The sequence below is a fragment of the Pinus tabuliformis genome, chromosome J (assembly GCF_031772625.1).
Source record: "Pinus tabuliformis cultivar Carrire ecotype Pingquan chromosome J, CPIR1, whole genome shotgun sequence".
In the NCBI taxonomy this organism is placed as follows: Eukaryota; Viridiplantae; Streptophyta; class Pinopsida; order Pinales; family Pinaceae; genus Pinus; species Pinus tabuliformis.
In genome coordinates this window covers 525,145,922-525,164,599 of record NC_142295.1, presented here as the reverse complement: position 1 = coordinate 525,164,599, position 18,678 = coordinate 525,145,922, and the positions used below count along the sequence as shown (strand labels likewise).

The window sequence follows — 18,678 nt, the reverse complement described above, 5'->3', positions numbered from 1 at the left end:
GACTTCGATGCTCTGAATATTGTTTCTTTTGTGTTTACCTTTTTTGTTAAATTTTTGAAAAGGATGAGCGGAAAGTGTCCTTTTTGCAATTGTTTTTCCATTGAAAGGAAAAATTGTTGATGTGTGTCAAAGAGTTGCAACTGCAAAATAGAAATTGTTATGTATTAAAAAATACAAAAAGTAATATGCAAATACATTGTTCGTATGCATTGAAAAATTGCAATTGCACTAGACAAATTACAACAACTATGTATTGAAGTGATGCGTGTTACGTACTGAAAATTAGGAATAAGTAACATCTGAATACATACAGTTGCATTGTTGTTTTCAGAATCTCCATCTTTGATATGAAGTATGTAATGCAATCCAACTCGTTTGGCAAGTGTAACGGCGGCAGCGATTGTGCCAATTGGGTACATTTCTTTTTTGTTTGCAAATTGCCTAATGGTTGTATTGGGAATGAAGCAATATTCTTTGCAAACTTCAGGTACAGTTTCTATGATACTTGATTCATTAAGCAATATTATTTTGTCACAGTCACCGCGATCATATACAGTTTTAGGCAATATCCCGAAATTTGTAATTGAGATGCTGTTGCCTTGTGAAATTTTGTGTTCATGTTGCTCCACCAAATGTGCAGGTACACTCAAAGTTATAGTCATCATTCCTTGAGCATCTGTCAAATCAGCTCGCAATACTTGACGTGATTTGTTTGCTTTATCAAGGAATGCAGTATAGACAACCATTATGTCTCCAACAAATAGCTGCCCAATTTTACGACTATTGAGATCTTCAATTGATACTTTAATTGGCAGTATATGTTTTTGCCTATTAAAATTGCTTAGTTAGAAATTGCTATAAACATTTGTAGAATAGTATGTTTCTCCTAAAGACTGAATAAGTAGAAATAGATTAGAGTGTTGTGTTTCATATGCATACCTTTTTGATGTATCATTTTGTACATTTGTTGAATGAAGTTTGGCTGCAATTGTTTCAGTTGGACTAACACAGGCAAAGGCATGGTTCAATATGATGTGGATATTATCACGTGTATTTTGTGATAAGCAATCAATAAAGAAATTGTGATATGTAACCTGTACATGTCTTCTTGCTGCATTGTTTGGGGGGACTTACTACTAGTGCTTTCTTCACTCGTCCAAGATTTTCTAATTTATATACATTTAAATATAGATATGTAAAAAGAGAAGATATATATAGTAAACATTAATCTGATATATATACATTTAAATATAGATATGTAAAAAGAGAAGATATATATAGTAAACATTAATCTGATATATATACATTTAAATATAGATATGTAAAAAGAGAAGATATATATAGTAAACATTAATATTTTAAATAGAAAATTGCATATTTGTATAGTTGTCATACATACCTTTTCAAAGCAAGTGGTTGGTTTGCCTTTTCTAATTGAGTTATGCGCTCTATTTCTTCAGTTGTTTGTTTTCCTTTTTCAGGATTTATGCTATGTTATAGAGTAGCAACATATATTTAGTTCAATTTGAAAGAGCATATAGAAGTAAACAGTTAACAAGGAACATTAAAACCATAGAACCATACATATGTAAAGATAGAATGCATATATAGTAAACATTAATATTCTAAATACAAATTGGCATATTTGTATAGTTGTCATAGACATACCTTAGTGAACATTATTATTCTAAATACAAATTAGCATAGTTGTATAGTTGTCATAGACATACCTTTGCAAAACAAGTGGTTGGCTTGCCATTTCTAATTGGGTTATGCATTCTATTTCTTCAATTGTTTCTTTTCGTCTTTGAAGATTTAGGCTATGTTATAGAATAGTAACATATATTTAGTGCAAATTAGAAGTAAAAAGTGAACAAGAACATTAAAACCATAGAACCATACATATGTAAAAATAAAAATAGAATGCATATATAGTAAACATTAATATTCTAAATACAAATTAGCATATTTCTGTAGTTCTCATAGACATACCTTTGCAAAACAAGTGGTTGGGTTGCACTTTCTAATTGGCTTATGCATTCTATTTCTTCAATTGTTTCATTTCCTTTTTCAAGATCTATGCTATGTTATAGAATAGTAAGACATATTTAGTGCAAGTCAAAAGAACATATAAAAGTAAAACTTGAACAAGAACAGAAGATCCATAGGAAAGGAAAGGCAAAAAGAATATACTCTGTTTGTTTATGTTGCATGTTGTTGTTCTTTTTTCTTGGTCGTTCTGTTCAATTGAAAAGGGTTTTACTAGCAGAATCTGCATCCATAAATAGATGAGGTCATATCTGCAAATTTATGATAGGATACTTGTGTTGGTTGATTGAAAAGGCTGTCTTTGGCATAACTTGCATTGATCAATACAGAACGCCATATATGTAAATGTACAATAGAATGCATAGTATGTAATAGAGGGACAGTAGAGGAATTGTTGGCAAATGTTGGAAAATGTCGGAGGGAATAATTAATAATATTAATATTAATATTAATGTAAACACAGAATAAACAACGACGATTCCAGATTTGAATTGCAATATAATTGAATGAGAGAAAAAATATAAATGAGCCAATACAGCTTAAATATCTATATTTTTTAAAACAATCACGGAGTAACTCGACTATAAACCTAGAGTAACTGGACCATAAACCTACACAATGCAAAAATTAAAAGCCTAACAAATTGACAAAAAGCAATTAATAGAAAAATTGACAAAAAGCAATTAGTAGAATAACGTCGTACCTGCAACGAAGCCAAGGGTTCGAATTCCTTCTCGTGTAGACCATATTCATGCACAACACAGCCTGTACGAGTACCATGAGAAAATATGCAAATGACGAAATTGGTTATCATAGTTGAAGGAAAAGAGATATTGTATCATGGTCAGACCAATATGTATCCAATACGAAAATTCTATATTTTATATTATCTAGATTTTCCCAAACATGGTCAATCAATGATTTGTGCATGCTATTAGTTTTGTCAACTAGGAAATGAAGATTGTAGTTTTGCATGTAGGTTTCTAGCTGCTTTGTTTTTTGATTGCAATGTACCATATCAATATTGAAGTCCCCTAATATAACTATGATATTGTTTAGATCTAAGTGGTATAAAGCTTTTGCAATGACATTGAGGATATTGTTTAGGTTTGCACGTGGCGATGCATATATATTGAGTATTGCAATTTGTAATGTGTGAACTTTTATTTTTGCGAGCAATGCTTCTACAAAGCAGTCTTCAAAATGGGTATGTTCAAGGATAATGATATTTTTCTTTATCAATATCATTACTCCATGCTTAATGCAACTTGAGATGCAATTGAAATTTTTGAAGTATTCATTTTCCATACACAGCAACATATGTGTTTCTTGTAAGCACAAGATATCAGATTGCATTGTGTCATAGTCATTGCATATGTCAGCAAGATGCGCATGAAGATTGCGAGTGTTCAATGAAAGAATAAAGATGGATTGCAATGATTGTATTGATGAAGAGTCATATTCTAATTGCCATTTTGCATTGGTTTCCAAACGTTGCATTTCACAATTTACTTTTTGCTTGACCTTGAAATTATTATGTTTAAGAGGATTAAGCAAATACAATGATTCTATGTTTCTGACACGTGATAGTGCTGTGTATACTAGGCCATGCACTTGTACTCCAGTAGGGTCGAATGCAAGCCTATCCAAGGTTAAGCCTTGTGATCTATGTATTGTGCGTGCACATGCAAGTTGAATCAGGAAATCAGGTGCTAGTTCATACTGATATGACTGTATTGCTTCAACGTCATTGTTCTTTAAGCAAAAAAGAAAGTGGTCTATTAACCCATTTCGCAATTCATTTGAAGTATAACGAAAATGTAGAAGCATTTCGCATGAGTCAAATAGACAATCTGCTACAGTATATGAAAATGCATTTAGTCTAAAAAGACCATTTCTTTTTAATACAATATCAATGTTCTCAGGAAAAATGCATTGCAATCTGAATTTGTAATTGTCAACATCTATTATTTCTTCCATCATTTGCAATTGCTTACCAGAGTTGCCTTTTGCAATTGTCTTGTACAGCTTTGCAAAAAATATTGATGAAGTTAGCAAAAACTGAACATGATTGTTTTGAACAAAATGTATGTATATTAAAAAAATAGGCTATTGCATTATGTTGCTAAACAAATATCAAATTTCTAGCAAGAAGCCATATTTATAAATAACAAAGAAGTTGGAAATGGAAACAATGCAAAGACATAATGAAAAAAAGGAGCATAATTTTAAGAATATTTGTGCAAGTTAACAAAAGCAAGCAATGGAAAGACAAAATGAAGTTAACAAAAGGAAGCAATGGAAAGACAAAATGAAAAAATGCAGCATAAGTTTAAGAATATTTCTGAAAGTTAACATCATTGTCAATTGCATTTGTGAAATAAAATAACTGTGAGGCTATTTATGAGTTTTACATAAGTGGTGCACCAATTCAACTGTCAAAATATAAAAAGTATTGTCTCCAATTTGTGCTAGGTTGCAACTCCAATATATTTCAAGGTAAAAAGTTTCCTGCTATTCGATATCAGAGTATGGTTATACTATATGGATCTAAACATAATTCAAGGGTCAAGGAACCCAAACAAGCCATTGAGAACCAGATACGAGTAGTGCATAAGCGTACTTCCATAAGGCTTGTCAAGAAGATCCATTATTATGTGATGCTGGAGGTATGATTCATATAAATGATGAACATGTAATATGTTCAAAGGACAACTTTGGCAAACACAGCAACAGTTTGCTCGAGCAAATTGTCCCAAGACTGTTGCCAATTGTGGCACGTGAAAAAAGATGCCCAAAAATTACAGATCTTTGATGATTCACAAATTGTGGTGAATTGGATGAATGGAACAAATTCATTGGATAATTATAAATTTCACCATATATTTGAGCAGATTCAACTTGCTTGAACAGAGTATTTAACACATTATCTTTCAACATGTCTACAAAGACAAGAACATGGAAACTGATGGACTGTCAAAAGCTAGATTACACTTGGTAGCACGAGCTTGGATCATTCAAGAGAAAGTGGAAGGGCAGCTCATGGAATGTCTTGACACACTTTTGATATAATCATGGGACTGTTTAAATGTGAATATCTATATGTATATTTTTTTATGGCACTGTTTATGAACATATCTAGGAGCTAATTTTTTATGAGACAAAACTGGTTTCAAACCTGCAATATATGTCAGAATGACCATGATAGGGCTGTCATATTGACATTTTTGAAAACTGTTTTTTTTTATGGGACTGTTTATGGACATATCTAGGAGCTAATTTCTTATGAGACAAAACTGGCTTCAAAGCTCTGATATATGTTAGAATGACTATGATAGGGCTGTCATATTGACATTTTTGAAAACTGTTTATGAAGCAAGATATGTTGTCAGCAATACTTTTATCACTTCCTATGCTTAAGGATATCTGTGAAATGCAAAAACATATATAGTAAATGTAATTTTGTTTTCATAATAAAATTATTTTTTCTCTCTGAGGAGAATAAGGTAGTTGAACATCATATCAGAACCAATCTGGTTATAACTAGCTAACATGAGATTTTAATCTAAGGTTTAAATAGGCAAAATGTCTTGATACATCATTATACGGAGCTAGTTGGATGCATTACCCAACTTCTACTTGTTGGGATCATCTCAAATAATATTATTGTTATGATTATAATAATTAATAATATTAATATTAATATTAATGTAAACACAGAATAAACAATGACGATTCCAGATTTGAATTGCAATATAATTGAATGAGAGAAAAAATATAAATGAGCCAATACAGCTTAAATATCTATATTTTTTAAAACAATCACACAGTAACTCGACTATAAACCTAGAGTAACTGGACCATAAACCTACACAATGCAAAAATTAAAACCCTAAGAAATTGACAAAAAGAAATTAATAGAAAAATTGACAAAAAGCAATTAGTAGAATAACGTCGTACCTGCAACGAAGCCAAGGGTTCGAATTGCTTCTCGTCTAGACCATATTCATGCACAACACAGCCTGTACGAGTACCATGAGAAAATATGCAAATGACGAAATTGGTTAACGAAGTCTCCAGAAGCCCCTGGAAAAATACTTGCAGGTCTTTATTCCTCTCTCAAAACCATAATACATTCCATTAATAAAAAGGCAATATGCAGCACATACATAAATACTTGCAGGTCTTTATTTCTTTCTCCAAACCACAATACATTCCATTAAAAACCCAATATGCGCCACAAACAGTTCAAACAGTTCAAAAACCCCAGTTTATTTAGATCTTCATGTGCAAAAACACTTCAAACTACAAAATACTGCCGCTCAATCTGTACCAAGAATCACAGCTTCACCCAGGTCGTCTTGGCCCAAATGACAACGAAGTCACATGGTGGTCGAAACTGACATTTACGGAAATTTCCATAAAACCCATGCAGCTAAGAGAAACCCTCAGTATCATGGAAAACCTTATAATTTTCGCAAAGGAAACATTTCATCCAATATATAAACAACAGCAAACGAAGAACATCTAGTACCAGTATAGCAAACCTTCAATTCAACAGTTCTTAACAAAGCAAATGAACTTAACAGTAACTAAATGAACTTAACAGAGTTCTTAACAAAGCAACCTTCCGCTCTAGGAGTAATGTCAGAGTCGAATATTCATACATCCATAACAGAATTACAAACTTAAAAAAACATTATGCACCAAAGTAAGCATACACATAAATTATACAAGCGAAAAACCTTGAATACACGCCTAAGATAGGAAACCGTGCAGTTACAAAACAGACTGCAATCTTAAATATTTTAACATTTTGGGCAAGCAGAACAGCAAAACCTAGCGACAGGAACAGCAGTCTGCTCAAGCCTGACAACTCGTGAAACCAGACCCTTGAATTTAACAGAGGAGTACCAGGCAAACAACGCTCCTTTCTCCAAACCATAACACATTCCATTAATAACAATACATTCCATCAATAAAAAAAAGGCAATATGCGGCACATAAATACATAAATACTTGCAGGTCTTTATTTCTTTCTCCAAACCACAATACATTCCATTAAAAACCCAATATGCGGCACAAACAGTTCAAACAGTTCAAAAACCCCAATTTATTTAGATCTTCATGTGCAAAAACAGTTCAAACTACAAAAGACTGCCGCTCAATCTGTACCAAGAATCACATCTTCACCCAGGTCGTCTCGGCCCAAATGATAAGGAAGTCAGATGGTGGTCCAAACTGACATTTACGGAAATTTCCATAAAACCCATGCAGGTAAGAGAAACCCTCAGTATCAGGGAAAAGCTTATAATTTTCGCAAAGGAAACATTTGATCCAATATATAAACAACAGCAAACTAAGCTAATTCAATTGGTAAGCTCTCGTTCTCTGTCCTTCTCAGAAACCATGCCAACCTTCTGCCTATCTCCGCCCTGTTAACCAGAATGCCATTAACTTATAATGCTCAAATAACCATGGACTCTTGAGGGAAACGAACAGACAATACTGTGACAAACATCAACGCCACTGGAAAACGCCAAAGGACAGAGGAACAAACATATAAACAATACAGTAGCCGAACTTACCAAAGCGACACCAGACAGTCGAGGCATACAAGCCGGACCTGGAACAACAGAACCGCAACCAAACGTTTGCTATACAGTTAACCGAGCAGGCAGGAACCGCATTGTGTTTTCACCGCAGACAATACAACAAATACAAAGGAAAAATCGCAGACACTGCAGAGCTAAACAACCAAGTAACAATAATAACCCAAAGGGCGCGAACAGGGTAAAACCCAAGCCGAGTAACTTTCCAGGATCTCGAGGAGGGACAGTTGTCCGCCCATAAGACCACCACAGTACATGCCGTAACCCAAGTTGATTGTAAATCAATCTGAATTTATTACCAAATCAATTGTATACTGTCTGATTCATAGCAGCGTTACACATCACCTCGAACGATGCGAAGCCCGCAATAAGACCCCAAAACCTTTCCACCCCCAAAACCTTAGTTCGACTTAGGTTACATTGTCAATATATCGAAAAATCACCTCGGTCAACAAAGGGTCAGCGATCGATCGATCGCATATAGTCCCCGGCAGGGACCACGCAGTAACTGGACTATAAACCTAGAGTAACTGGACCATAAACCTACACAATGCAAAAATTAAAAGCCTAACAAATTGACAAAAAGCAATTAATAGAAAATTTGACAAAAAGCAATTAGTAGAACAACGTCGTACCTGCAACGAAGCCGAGGGTTCGAATTCCTTCTCGTCTAGACCATATTCATGCAGAACCCAGCACCAGACCCTTGAATTTAACAGAGGAGTACCTATTTCTTTCTCCAAACCACAATACATTCCATTAAAAACCCAATATGCGGCACAAACAGTTCAAACAGTTCAAAAACCCCAATTTGTTTAAATCTTCATGTGCAAAAACACTTCAAACTACAAAAGACTGCCGCTCAATCTGTACCAAGAACCACAGCTTCACCCAGCTCGTCTCGGCCCAAATGATAAGGAAGTCACATGGTGGTCGAAACCGACATTTACGGAAATTTCCATAAAACCCATGCAGGTAAGAGAAACCCTCAGTATTTAACCAGAATGCCATTAACTTATAATGCTCAAATAACCATGGACTCTTGAGGGAAATGAACAGACAATGCTGTGACAAACATCAAGGCCACTGGAAAACGCCAAACGACAGAGGAACAAACATCTAAACAATACAGTAGCCGAACTTACCAAAGCAACACCAAACAGTCGAGGCATACAAGCCGGACCTGGAACAACAGAACCGCAACCAAACGTTTGCTATACAGTTAACCGAGCAGGCAGCAACCGCATTGTGTTTTCACCGCAGACAATACAACAAATACAAAGGAAAAATCGCAGAGACTGCAGAGCTAAACAACCAAGTAACAATAATAACCCAAAGGGCGCGAACAGGGTAAAACCCAAGCCGACTAACTTTCCAGGATCTCGAGCAGGCAGACCACCACAGTACATGTCGTCCGCTTGGGAGTCGCGGGACCACGTGCCGCTCAATCTGTACCAAGAATCACAGCTTCACCCAGGTCGTCTCGGCCCAAATGACAAGGAACTCACATGGTGGTCGAAACCGACATTTACGGAAATTTCCATAAAACCCATGCAGGTAACAGAAACCCTCAGTATTTAACCAGAATGCCAATACTGTGACAAACATCAACGCCACTGGAAAACGCCAAACGACAGAGGAACAAACATCTAAACAATACAGTAGCCGAACTTACCAAAGCGACACCAGACACTCGAGGCATACAAGCCGGACCTGGAACAACAGAACCGCAACCAAATGTTTGCTATACAATTAACCGCATTCTGTTTTCACCGCAGACAATACAAGAAATACAAAGGAAAAATCGCAGAGACTGCAGAGCTAAACAACCAAGTAACAATAATAACCCAAACGCCGCGAACAGGGTAAAACCCAAGCCGAGTAACTTTCCAGGATCTCGAGGAGGGACAGTTGTCCGCCCATAAGACCACCACAGTACATGCCGTCCGCGTGGGAGCCGCGGGACCACGTGGCCTTCACCTCGAACGATGCGAAGCCCGCAATAAGACCCCAAAACCTTTCCACCCCCAAAACCTTAGTTCGACTTAGGTTATATCCTTAATTTATCGAAAAATCACCTCGGTCAACGCAGGGTCAGCGATCGATCGATCGCATATAGTCCCCGGCAGGGACTAATAATAATAATAATAATAAAATTTATACCAGCACTACATCATGAAACATTCCGTGATGGCCCTGAAATTTAAAATCTCATTTAACGCTATCTGTGTATTCTACAAAACGACAAATTGGTGAATTAAATGTTTTCCTCAAATAGTACATATAACAAAACTTCAAATTTTAAATATTAAAAGTTGCTATAAAGTTGACACCGAATAATGTTCATAGTATAAACCTGTATAATAAAAGAAAGAGGAAAAGGAAAATTAATAAAATTGTTAAAAAATAAAGATATATTTTTGTAATTAAAAAATAATAAAATCTAAATTAATTTATTAATATTTTATAAAAATATTAAAGTTTTAAAAATATATATTATTTAAAATGTAGTTAAAAAAATAATAAAATTACAATAGATACGAACAAAATTACAAAAATGATAGCTAAAATACAGATACGAACAAAATTAAAAAAATTATACCTAACCAAATAAATCATATAACACATTAATAAAACTAGTTACACGTTAAATAATAATTTAAATAATAAAAAATTAATGAAATCTCAAGTTAATAAAAAAGTATAAAAGTGATGGTAGTGGAAACTAGAAATATCAATAATATTGAAAGTATTATACCAATAACATAAATTCGCTCGAAGTTCATACAAATCGAATTCGTATCGGGTCACGATCGTCGACTTCTCGGTTAATGAAAGGCAACTCGTCAAAATTAACAAAAGTTTTGGGGAAGTTTTAATAGGTTTACCTTTCACGTTTAGAATTTACATATTTAAATGTGTATTGGGAAGATGGAAATAGAATTATCAGTTAGAAACTTTGATGTAGAAATTTGAAATAATAATAGTCCATAAACTCTCATACGCTTCTTCAGCTATTTTAGTAATACAAATAAATTGGGAATTTTGTTTTCTTAAAACTCCCATTTGAGATAAGGAAAAAATGCAGCTCCCCATTTCTCAACTTTTTTGGTGGCCCAACATATCTCCCCCACTTTTTGGGTGGCCCAACATATCTTTGGATATGTACTCTTTTTAATGCAATGAACAAGATGAATATGTTTATGTCATTTAACAAAATCATTTACGTTTTGTAACGAAGTGATGTGTCTATGTTAAGAAATGGAGAATTTATTATCATGGTGACTAGAATTAAATGTTTTGGCCCATGGATAACATAATTTATTTTTACATTGTAAAGTTAGATTTAAGAAAAGTCTTAAAGGATGTGAATTTGCAAGTATAATAAGAAGGGAAGATTTATATTTTTAGTGTGTAAAATAAAAGATGTGCAAACTAGGGGTGTATGTAGGAGAATATTTATTTTGCACACATCACCCACTTGTTGTTCGACATAGCTAATTCTATAATTGGATATTTTTTAAAAAGATGTCACTTTAAAAAACATTTAAGTCACTTTAAAAAGCATTTTGTATTTAGGTTTACTGCTAAAGAGAAAAGTACTATGACGAGAAATATGAAATTTGCTATCATGACGATGAGGATTATATATATTTGCGCATGGATGACATAAATCATTTCTACATTGTAAAGTTGTAGTTAACAAAAGCGTTAAAAGGACGTGAATCTATGGATATAACAAGAAGCAGGGAGCATTTATATTTTTATATTTTTATTGTGCAGAATAAAGTATGGGCAAGAGAAATTTTATTTTCCACACATCCCCAACTTCATACGCTTGTTTTGCACAACTACTTATGCAATTGGATCTTTTGTAAAAAAAATTGTCACTTACAAAAAAACATCATAGATTGGTTTCAAATAAGAACAAAATCCATGCATGTATTGTCGTCATATTAATAGCTACCAAAAATGCATGGACTGTGTTTTTTTAAACTACCCCACTTGTTTTGAGGATAGATATCTTAGATGGAAAGGAAATAAACCTATTACTTATAAATGATGTCATTGTAATGGTGATATCCTTGTGAAAAGGGGTTTGAATTGTCTTATAAATGGTATTTGTAAAATATTATGGTCTTGAGAGCCATTGATACCTACCCACGCTCTCTTCACTGGGAGAGCAATACCATACAACATGGGTTCATATTGGGAGATATATATTGAGGAAAAAAAGACATAATATATTGAATATATAATACGGGGTAAAGGGCTTTTATATTGGCAGGTATAAAAAATGGAGCTCAAAGTTAATAAAAAATATAAAGGGCTATAAAAATTGTTAATGAAAAAATGGATACCTACAATATCTAATGAAAGTAGGGGTTTTTTACATTGGGAAGGTGTATTGGGTTTGTATTGGTAAGGGTTAAATAATGTTATTATTAAAGGTATTTTCCAATATGTAGTCAATTAGGAGTATTTTTTAGTATACCATGATCTCACTTGATATGTCAGAGGTTCATTGAGTAAAGCCCCCGTGTACTTACCCCTATTTCACACGATTTAACACATACATACATACATATATATATATATATATATATATTGAAAATAAAGTTATTTTATTTGATAAGTTAGATATTACTTGAGTTGATAATTATTATATATATGATGTCGATGAATTAATTCTATAAATTTTAATATATTTTAATTCATTGCTAGGATTTATTATTGGATAAATTTCTTCTTATAAAAATAAAATAAAATATTATACCTAATTAATCTAACTTGTTCGTAGTTGTTTCTCCTAATAGATAACCTTTGATATTTATTCATAATAAAATGTATTTGAATTAACTTATAAACTTAGTATTACATAAAATAATTATAATTTGATTTATTATATTTAAAATTAATAAACCAATATATAAAATGAAAAATAACTAATTGATAATTATTTTGTAATGTTATATTATGTGTTTGCTTAACAATAAGCCTCCAAACTTATCATCGAATAACATTTCTTTCAAAGAAATTCAAAAGTAATAAAAAATTTATTTTAATTATATTATATGTAAAATTATGTAATGAAATAATATTTTAATTAAAAATTAAATTATTAAAAATCAACCTTAAATATATTTTGTATCGCTGTAGTTCTATCCAGGTGGGACTGGAAAATTTAAACATTATCATATAATTGGTTTAGATTTTAATATTTCATTTTGATACTCGTAGATATATAAAAATTAAAATTTTACTTATATAAAACAGAATCACATTAATGGGCAGTTGAAAGATAAAAGAAAAAGCCAAATGGTCTATTTTGTCTTAGAAGATGAATTTAAAGAAAGGAAAAAAATAACATGAATACCACCATGAATACAACGCTTGAAATATAAAATACCTTAATGTTGGTTGGGAGCACCCTTCGCTGACATAATAATAATATATTTTCAATTCTATTTAAACCAAAAGACGCTATTGTATGGCACAAGCTTTGGGTATGTAGATTACGATTACTCCTACAATGTCCAATGTAAAAGAATATAGTTCGCTATCAGTCTTTGAATAAATTTTCAGCATGTACACGTAAGTTCGAAAATTAGGTGGCCAACTTTTGTTACGTCTTTGTCAACTTTTCCTGGTATTTTGTCCAGCATCTAAACAAACCAATCCAAAATCAATAGCAGGGATGGAAAAGGTCAACGGTGACTTGTTTGTAGAATATGTGCCCACGGGCTATGGTTCTCTGCAACAGAACTAACCCAAGGGTATAGAACCTTCATCACTAGTTTCCTTCAAATAAATATAACGAATAAATGCACTGTCAGAGAATTAGAAAAAGCAATTCTTATGCGCCTACAATCAATGGGAAATGATAAAGCACGCCACATGCAGAGTGTCGAATACTCTGGAACATAATAGCACCATGCAAAGAAATTTCCACAACACATGGTATTACTGACTAGGTAGAGGTAACCTTAATGTTTTAATAATACAAGTTCAAAACATGTATTTGAGATGAAGATCTGTATGCCATTTAAGATAAGCATTCATGTCTCGTTATGGGAGCGATATGCCTCCCATGAAAAGTGGGAGATAGAAAAGGCCTACGACAAGAATTGGAGAATCATCATGCTGAATGAAATTAAATATGTTTTTGGTTGAGGGATAACATAAAGCCATTTTTACATTGCAAAATTAAAGCTAAGAAAAGCTTTAAAAGAGGTGAATTTCTACTTATAATGACAAGAAATGATGATTTATATTTTTAGTGTGGAAAATAAAAGATATACATAAGAGGGATATATGGGACAATTTTTATTCCGTACACATGAGGGGTTTTATATATTTGTTGTTCCATATAGCTATTGATATAATTGGATTTTTTCTAAAACAAATCAGTTTAAAAAATATTTTAGAATAAGGAAAAAATGCAGTTGCATTACTTGCATATGGATAACTACCAAAGAGTCAAGGAGAAAAGTATTACAAGAATTTATTTTCATGCTTACAAGGTAACATAAGTCACTTTTACATTCTAAAGAAGGAACTAAGAAAAGCATTAAAGAAGGTGAATCTATGCATATAACAAGAAACGGGGAGCATTTATATTTTTATTGTGGAGAATAAAGTATGTGTAAGAGAAATTTTATTTTTCACACATCTCAAATTCAGACACTTGTTGTACACAAGTATTTCAGCAATTAGATCTTTTGTAAACAAAAATTGTCACTTTAAAATATATATAAATAAATTAATGAAGGTCTCATATTGTTGTAGGAATATGTTGCTTTGCAACTATTCCACTTGTTTTAAAAATAGATATCTTAGATAAAAGGAAAAAAAACCTACTACTTTTAATAAATGTCATTGTGATAGTGTTGTCCGTGTGAAAAAGACCTTGCATCGTTTTGTAAAGGATATTTGTTATATATTACAGTCTTATGGACCATTGATACCTACACCAATTTCACAGTGCTTAACATATATATAAGCATTGAAAATAAAATTATTTTATTTGATAAATTGTGTATTACTTGAATTGATGTTTTGCATATATTGTTGATAATTTATTTTAACCTATTTGGTAAAATTTATTATTGAATAAGTTTCATGTTATTAGATTTTTAACTTATTTATGGTTTGTGATATCATGTAACCTATGATATTTGCTCACAATAAAATGTATTTGAATTGTCTAATAATATTTATATTATACAAAATAATATATATATTTAGAAATGGTAAATGAATATTTAAAATAAAAAGTTGCCTCATTGATTATTGTTTCTTGAGTGTAACGTTATATTATAGGTTTGATTAACAATAAGCCTTGAGACTTGTCGAAATTTAAAACTTAAAAGTTAAAACAAATTTATTTTATTTATATTATATATAAAATTATGTAATAAAAAAATATTTTAATTAAAAATTAATTGATTAATAATAACCTTAAATCTATTGTGTATCGCTGTAGTTCTAACCACGTCGGACTAGTAAATTTAAAACACTATTATATAATTGGTTTATATTTTAACGTTTCATTTTGATACTCGTAGATAGTTAGATAAAAATTAAAATTTGACTTATTTAAAACAGAATTACATATAAATCACGCAGTTGGAAGATTAAGAAAAATACAAAACCAAAAGATAACATGAATACAAACCCGAAGATAACATGAATACAACGCTCGAAATATAAAATACATGAAATCTAGGTTGGGATCACCCTTCCCTGACATAATAATAATATACTTTCAATTCAATGTAAACAGAACGACATTATTGTCTGGCACAAGTTTTGCTTATGTACATTTCAATTGCTTCTACAATGTCCAATGTAATAGAATATAGTTCGCCATCAGTCTTTGAATACATTTTTTATGTACACACACGATCCAAAAGTAGGTGGCCAACCTGTGTTCCCTCTTTGTCAACTTGTCCTGAGCATCTAAATAAACGAACCCAAAATCGATAGCAGGGATGGAAAAGGTCAACGGTGGCTTGTTTGTAGAATATGTGCCCCCGTGCTAGGGTTCTCTGCAACAGAACTACCCAAAGGGTACAGAACCTCCCTGCCCAGTTGCTCCTTCATATAAAAATCACAAATAAATGCACCGTCAATGAATGAGCAAAAACAATTATTATGCACCTTCAATCAATGGGAAACGATAAGGCACGCCACATGCAGACTGTCTAATACTCTGGAACATAAAAGCACCATGCAAAGAAATTTCCACAACACATGCTGTTACTGACTACGAAGTGGTAACCTTATACAATTAAGTTCCGGAGTGCTGTCCTCGATTGAATTTAACAAGTTCACCCAGTAGTTATTTTCGCCTTCCTGTAGATCTATCCTTGCTGCTGACAGCGACACAGCCTCTGAAGTCCTTATCACTGATCCGAGCGGGTTGTCCTGGTGATATTGAATGGCATTTTCACGAATATCTGATCCACCGTTATAAGAATTTGTAGATCTAGTAGATGGAGATTTCTTATCGCCACAATAGTACAGATGATCATTCTTATCAGGATTGCTGGATGACATCAGAATGGGCACTGAATTCCAATCAATAATTTCTGTCTCAAAAGCTGAGGGCCGCTCCTCTGTCAAGGATGGTGGGGTGCTGAAATGATTTTCGTGATCAGTACTGATGGGTAGGTTTATTCCTTCTGATTTCTTTTCTACGTCGGAAAATTGTAAAAACCCTTCTGAAGACGTATTATATTCCGTAGAATCATCCCTCGGCCCTGAAACGAATCCCTGATTGATCTGGTTCTGCAAGATATGAAGCGATCTTAATGCATCGGGTTGGAGGAATTGATCAGTTGAAGTCGAAGGCAATGATCCCGTTGGATGTGCCCACACCTGGTTGTTATGTGTGCCCAATAACTTCAGAATTTGGGATAGCTGCCACGAGTAGTGATCAGCACTGCCAGCATGAACATGATGAGTAGTATTCAGATAGTCTCTGGCAAGTCGTCCTAATTGAGCTTCGACCAATGCACTGTTCAATCGAGCAGCTATGGCAGTCGAAGACGACGCCATGAAAGATGATAGCATATCTGGCGTAGGCAATGATCTGTGGGTAACTGGATCGATTCCCATCAAAAGCAGTTTTTTTCTCAGTTTAGTGTTCCAGTGATTCTTTATCTCATTATCCGTTCTTCCAGGAAGATGTGATGCTATAACAGACCATCTAAAATTCAGAAAGCAAATTAGAGGACTTGAATATTTTTGTAGAAGAAAAGCATTTGCAAAATTTTAAATGAATCCTTCTAAACCTATGCGTGGAAAGTGTAAAACAGTAGAATCATATAATAGGCTAGGAGGTAGAAGTTAAGGCATTACCTGTTTCCAAGGACAGCATGGAGTCGAATGATGGTGAGATCTTCCTGCATGGATAAGGCTCCACGCTTGATATCAGGTCGCAAATAGTTCGACCATCTCAGCCTACAGCTCTTTCCACATCTGGATAGTCCTGCACCCGAGACCAAAAGAACATCTCTTGAGTTCGCCCCTATTAACTGAAAAGGGAGCTTAACTTTTTTTTGTTTTTTTTCTTCTTTTAAATAGAAAACATACTAACATATTGTTGACTGCATAGCAGCATATTTGATCAACTAGCTGAGAACAAAATCCAGGAGATATGCTGGACCTTAAACATACTTTTAAACTTATATTATTAAATTTTGAAAATAATGTAAAATTTATAAATTACTAATATTTACCAAATTTTTCAAGATGACTTATATAATTTATTAAAATTTTAATTTCATATATACTATGTCAAATTCCTTTTCAAATCAATAAATACATTTTGAAAGTGTATTTTCATAAGGCAATTAAAAAATTTAAAGACTTCGCAAAAAAAAATATGACAGTTCAAACATAGTGCCAGTAATTTACCATTTAAATGCTTATATGTAATGGTTTCTTAAACCACAGATTTCCACAAATCAGAAACACTATAACCTCAATATCACTTTTATCAACTCTATATCAGTTTAATTTTACATTTTCTAACAATAAATGAGAAATTCCTTCGAATTAAAACCCTACCTTAGCATATCAGGGACAAAATCAAAACTTCTGTCAGAAGTTTGGTAAGAATTGAGTGTCTTTTAAAATTGAATATAAATATTACACTGTGTTTTGGATAAATCTGGAATTTTGTGAAGTCACTTTTTAATTTAAGACATTTATTAGTTCAATTCTCCGTTTTTATCTAGATAATTATGGAATATAATACAGATATAATCCATCAAACTTAAAAAATGAATAGAAATAATAACATACCTGCAAGTTTGGGAAGGGCGCGCCAATTGCCGAGGCCGTGACGTTGAACATGGTCGATGAGCTTCTGGTCCTCTTCAGCCGTCCAGGGTCCTCTCTTAAGTCCTTCATGATCACCACAACAAGGTGATCGTCCCATGATTAGTTTCTTAACTACCTCTCTACTTCGCAACTGAATAATTACAATTTGCTTCTCGTTCTTCCTGCCCAATATTTGGACATATATATAAGCGCCGTTACAGAGGCGCCGCCCTAATATATTGTCATATGTTGCGTATAATGGTTGGAGTTTGATTATATGGTTGGTAACATCGAATCTTCGAGGGAGGCCTGTCATAATTCTTTGCCACCATAATGACAACCCAAATGACATAACGAGGAAGGTTTTTAAGAAAACCGGAAAGGGATAATCGTTTCAAACAAAATTCTGAGTACGATAGTTTCAATTATTTTAAGGAAAGTCCTTCCTAATTACAACGACTTTTCTGCTGGGATGTCTTCTAATTTCATACGGTGTTACCTAATCGACCTGAAAATAATATATGTGTATAAATGAATTTGTTTGTTTCTTGTCCGTTTGCCTTTCTTACTCTGCAAGTATATGAGCTCATCCTTTGAACTACATTATACCCAACCGAAGTAATTTGCTGTCAGACTTTAACAAATGATTACTCCAACCAAATCAGAAAGTAAAACTATAAACTCG

At 33.1% G+C, this 18,678-nt stretch overlaps 1 protein-coding gene across 1 annotated transcript; it reads right to left on the bottom strand.

The window, feature by feature from the left end:
• Positions 1 to 15,482: 15,482 nt before the first annotated feature.
• LOC149228054 (uncharacterized) lies at positions 15,483 to 18,170 on the bottom strand. The gene is made up of 3 exons (XM_089375627.1): positions 17,976 to 18,170; positions 17,028 to 17,157; positions 15,483 to 16,875 (listed from the first exon to the last, which is right to left on the bottom strand). The coding sequence occupies exons 1-3, from the start codon at positions 18,109 to 18,111 to the stop codon at positions 15,924 to 15,926; spliced, it is 1,218 nt and encodes a 405-aa protein (XP_089231753.1). The 5' UTR covers positions 18,112 to 18,170; the 3' UTR covers positions 15,483 to 15,923.
• Positions 18,171 to 18,678: the final 508 nt, after the last annotated feature.

What these genes read in the sequence shown, in the direction of transcription:
- LOC149228054 (XM_089375627.1), bottom strand. Translation starts at nt 18,111, where the DNA reads ATGGGACGATCACCTTGTTGTGGTGATCATGAAGGACTTAAGAGAGGA. An exon ending in CGCCCTTCCCAAACTTGCAG is followed by an intron (nt 17,158 to 17,975) that starts GTATGTTATTAT and finishes TCTCGGGTGCAG; the next exon opens with GACTATCCAGATGTGGAAAG. An exon ending in CATGCTGTCCTTGGAAACAG is followed by an intron (nt 16,876 to 17,027) that starts GTAATGCCTTAA and finishes TCTGAATTTTAG; the next exon opens with ATGGTCTGTTATAGCATCAC.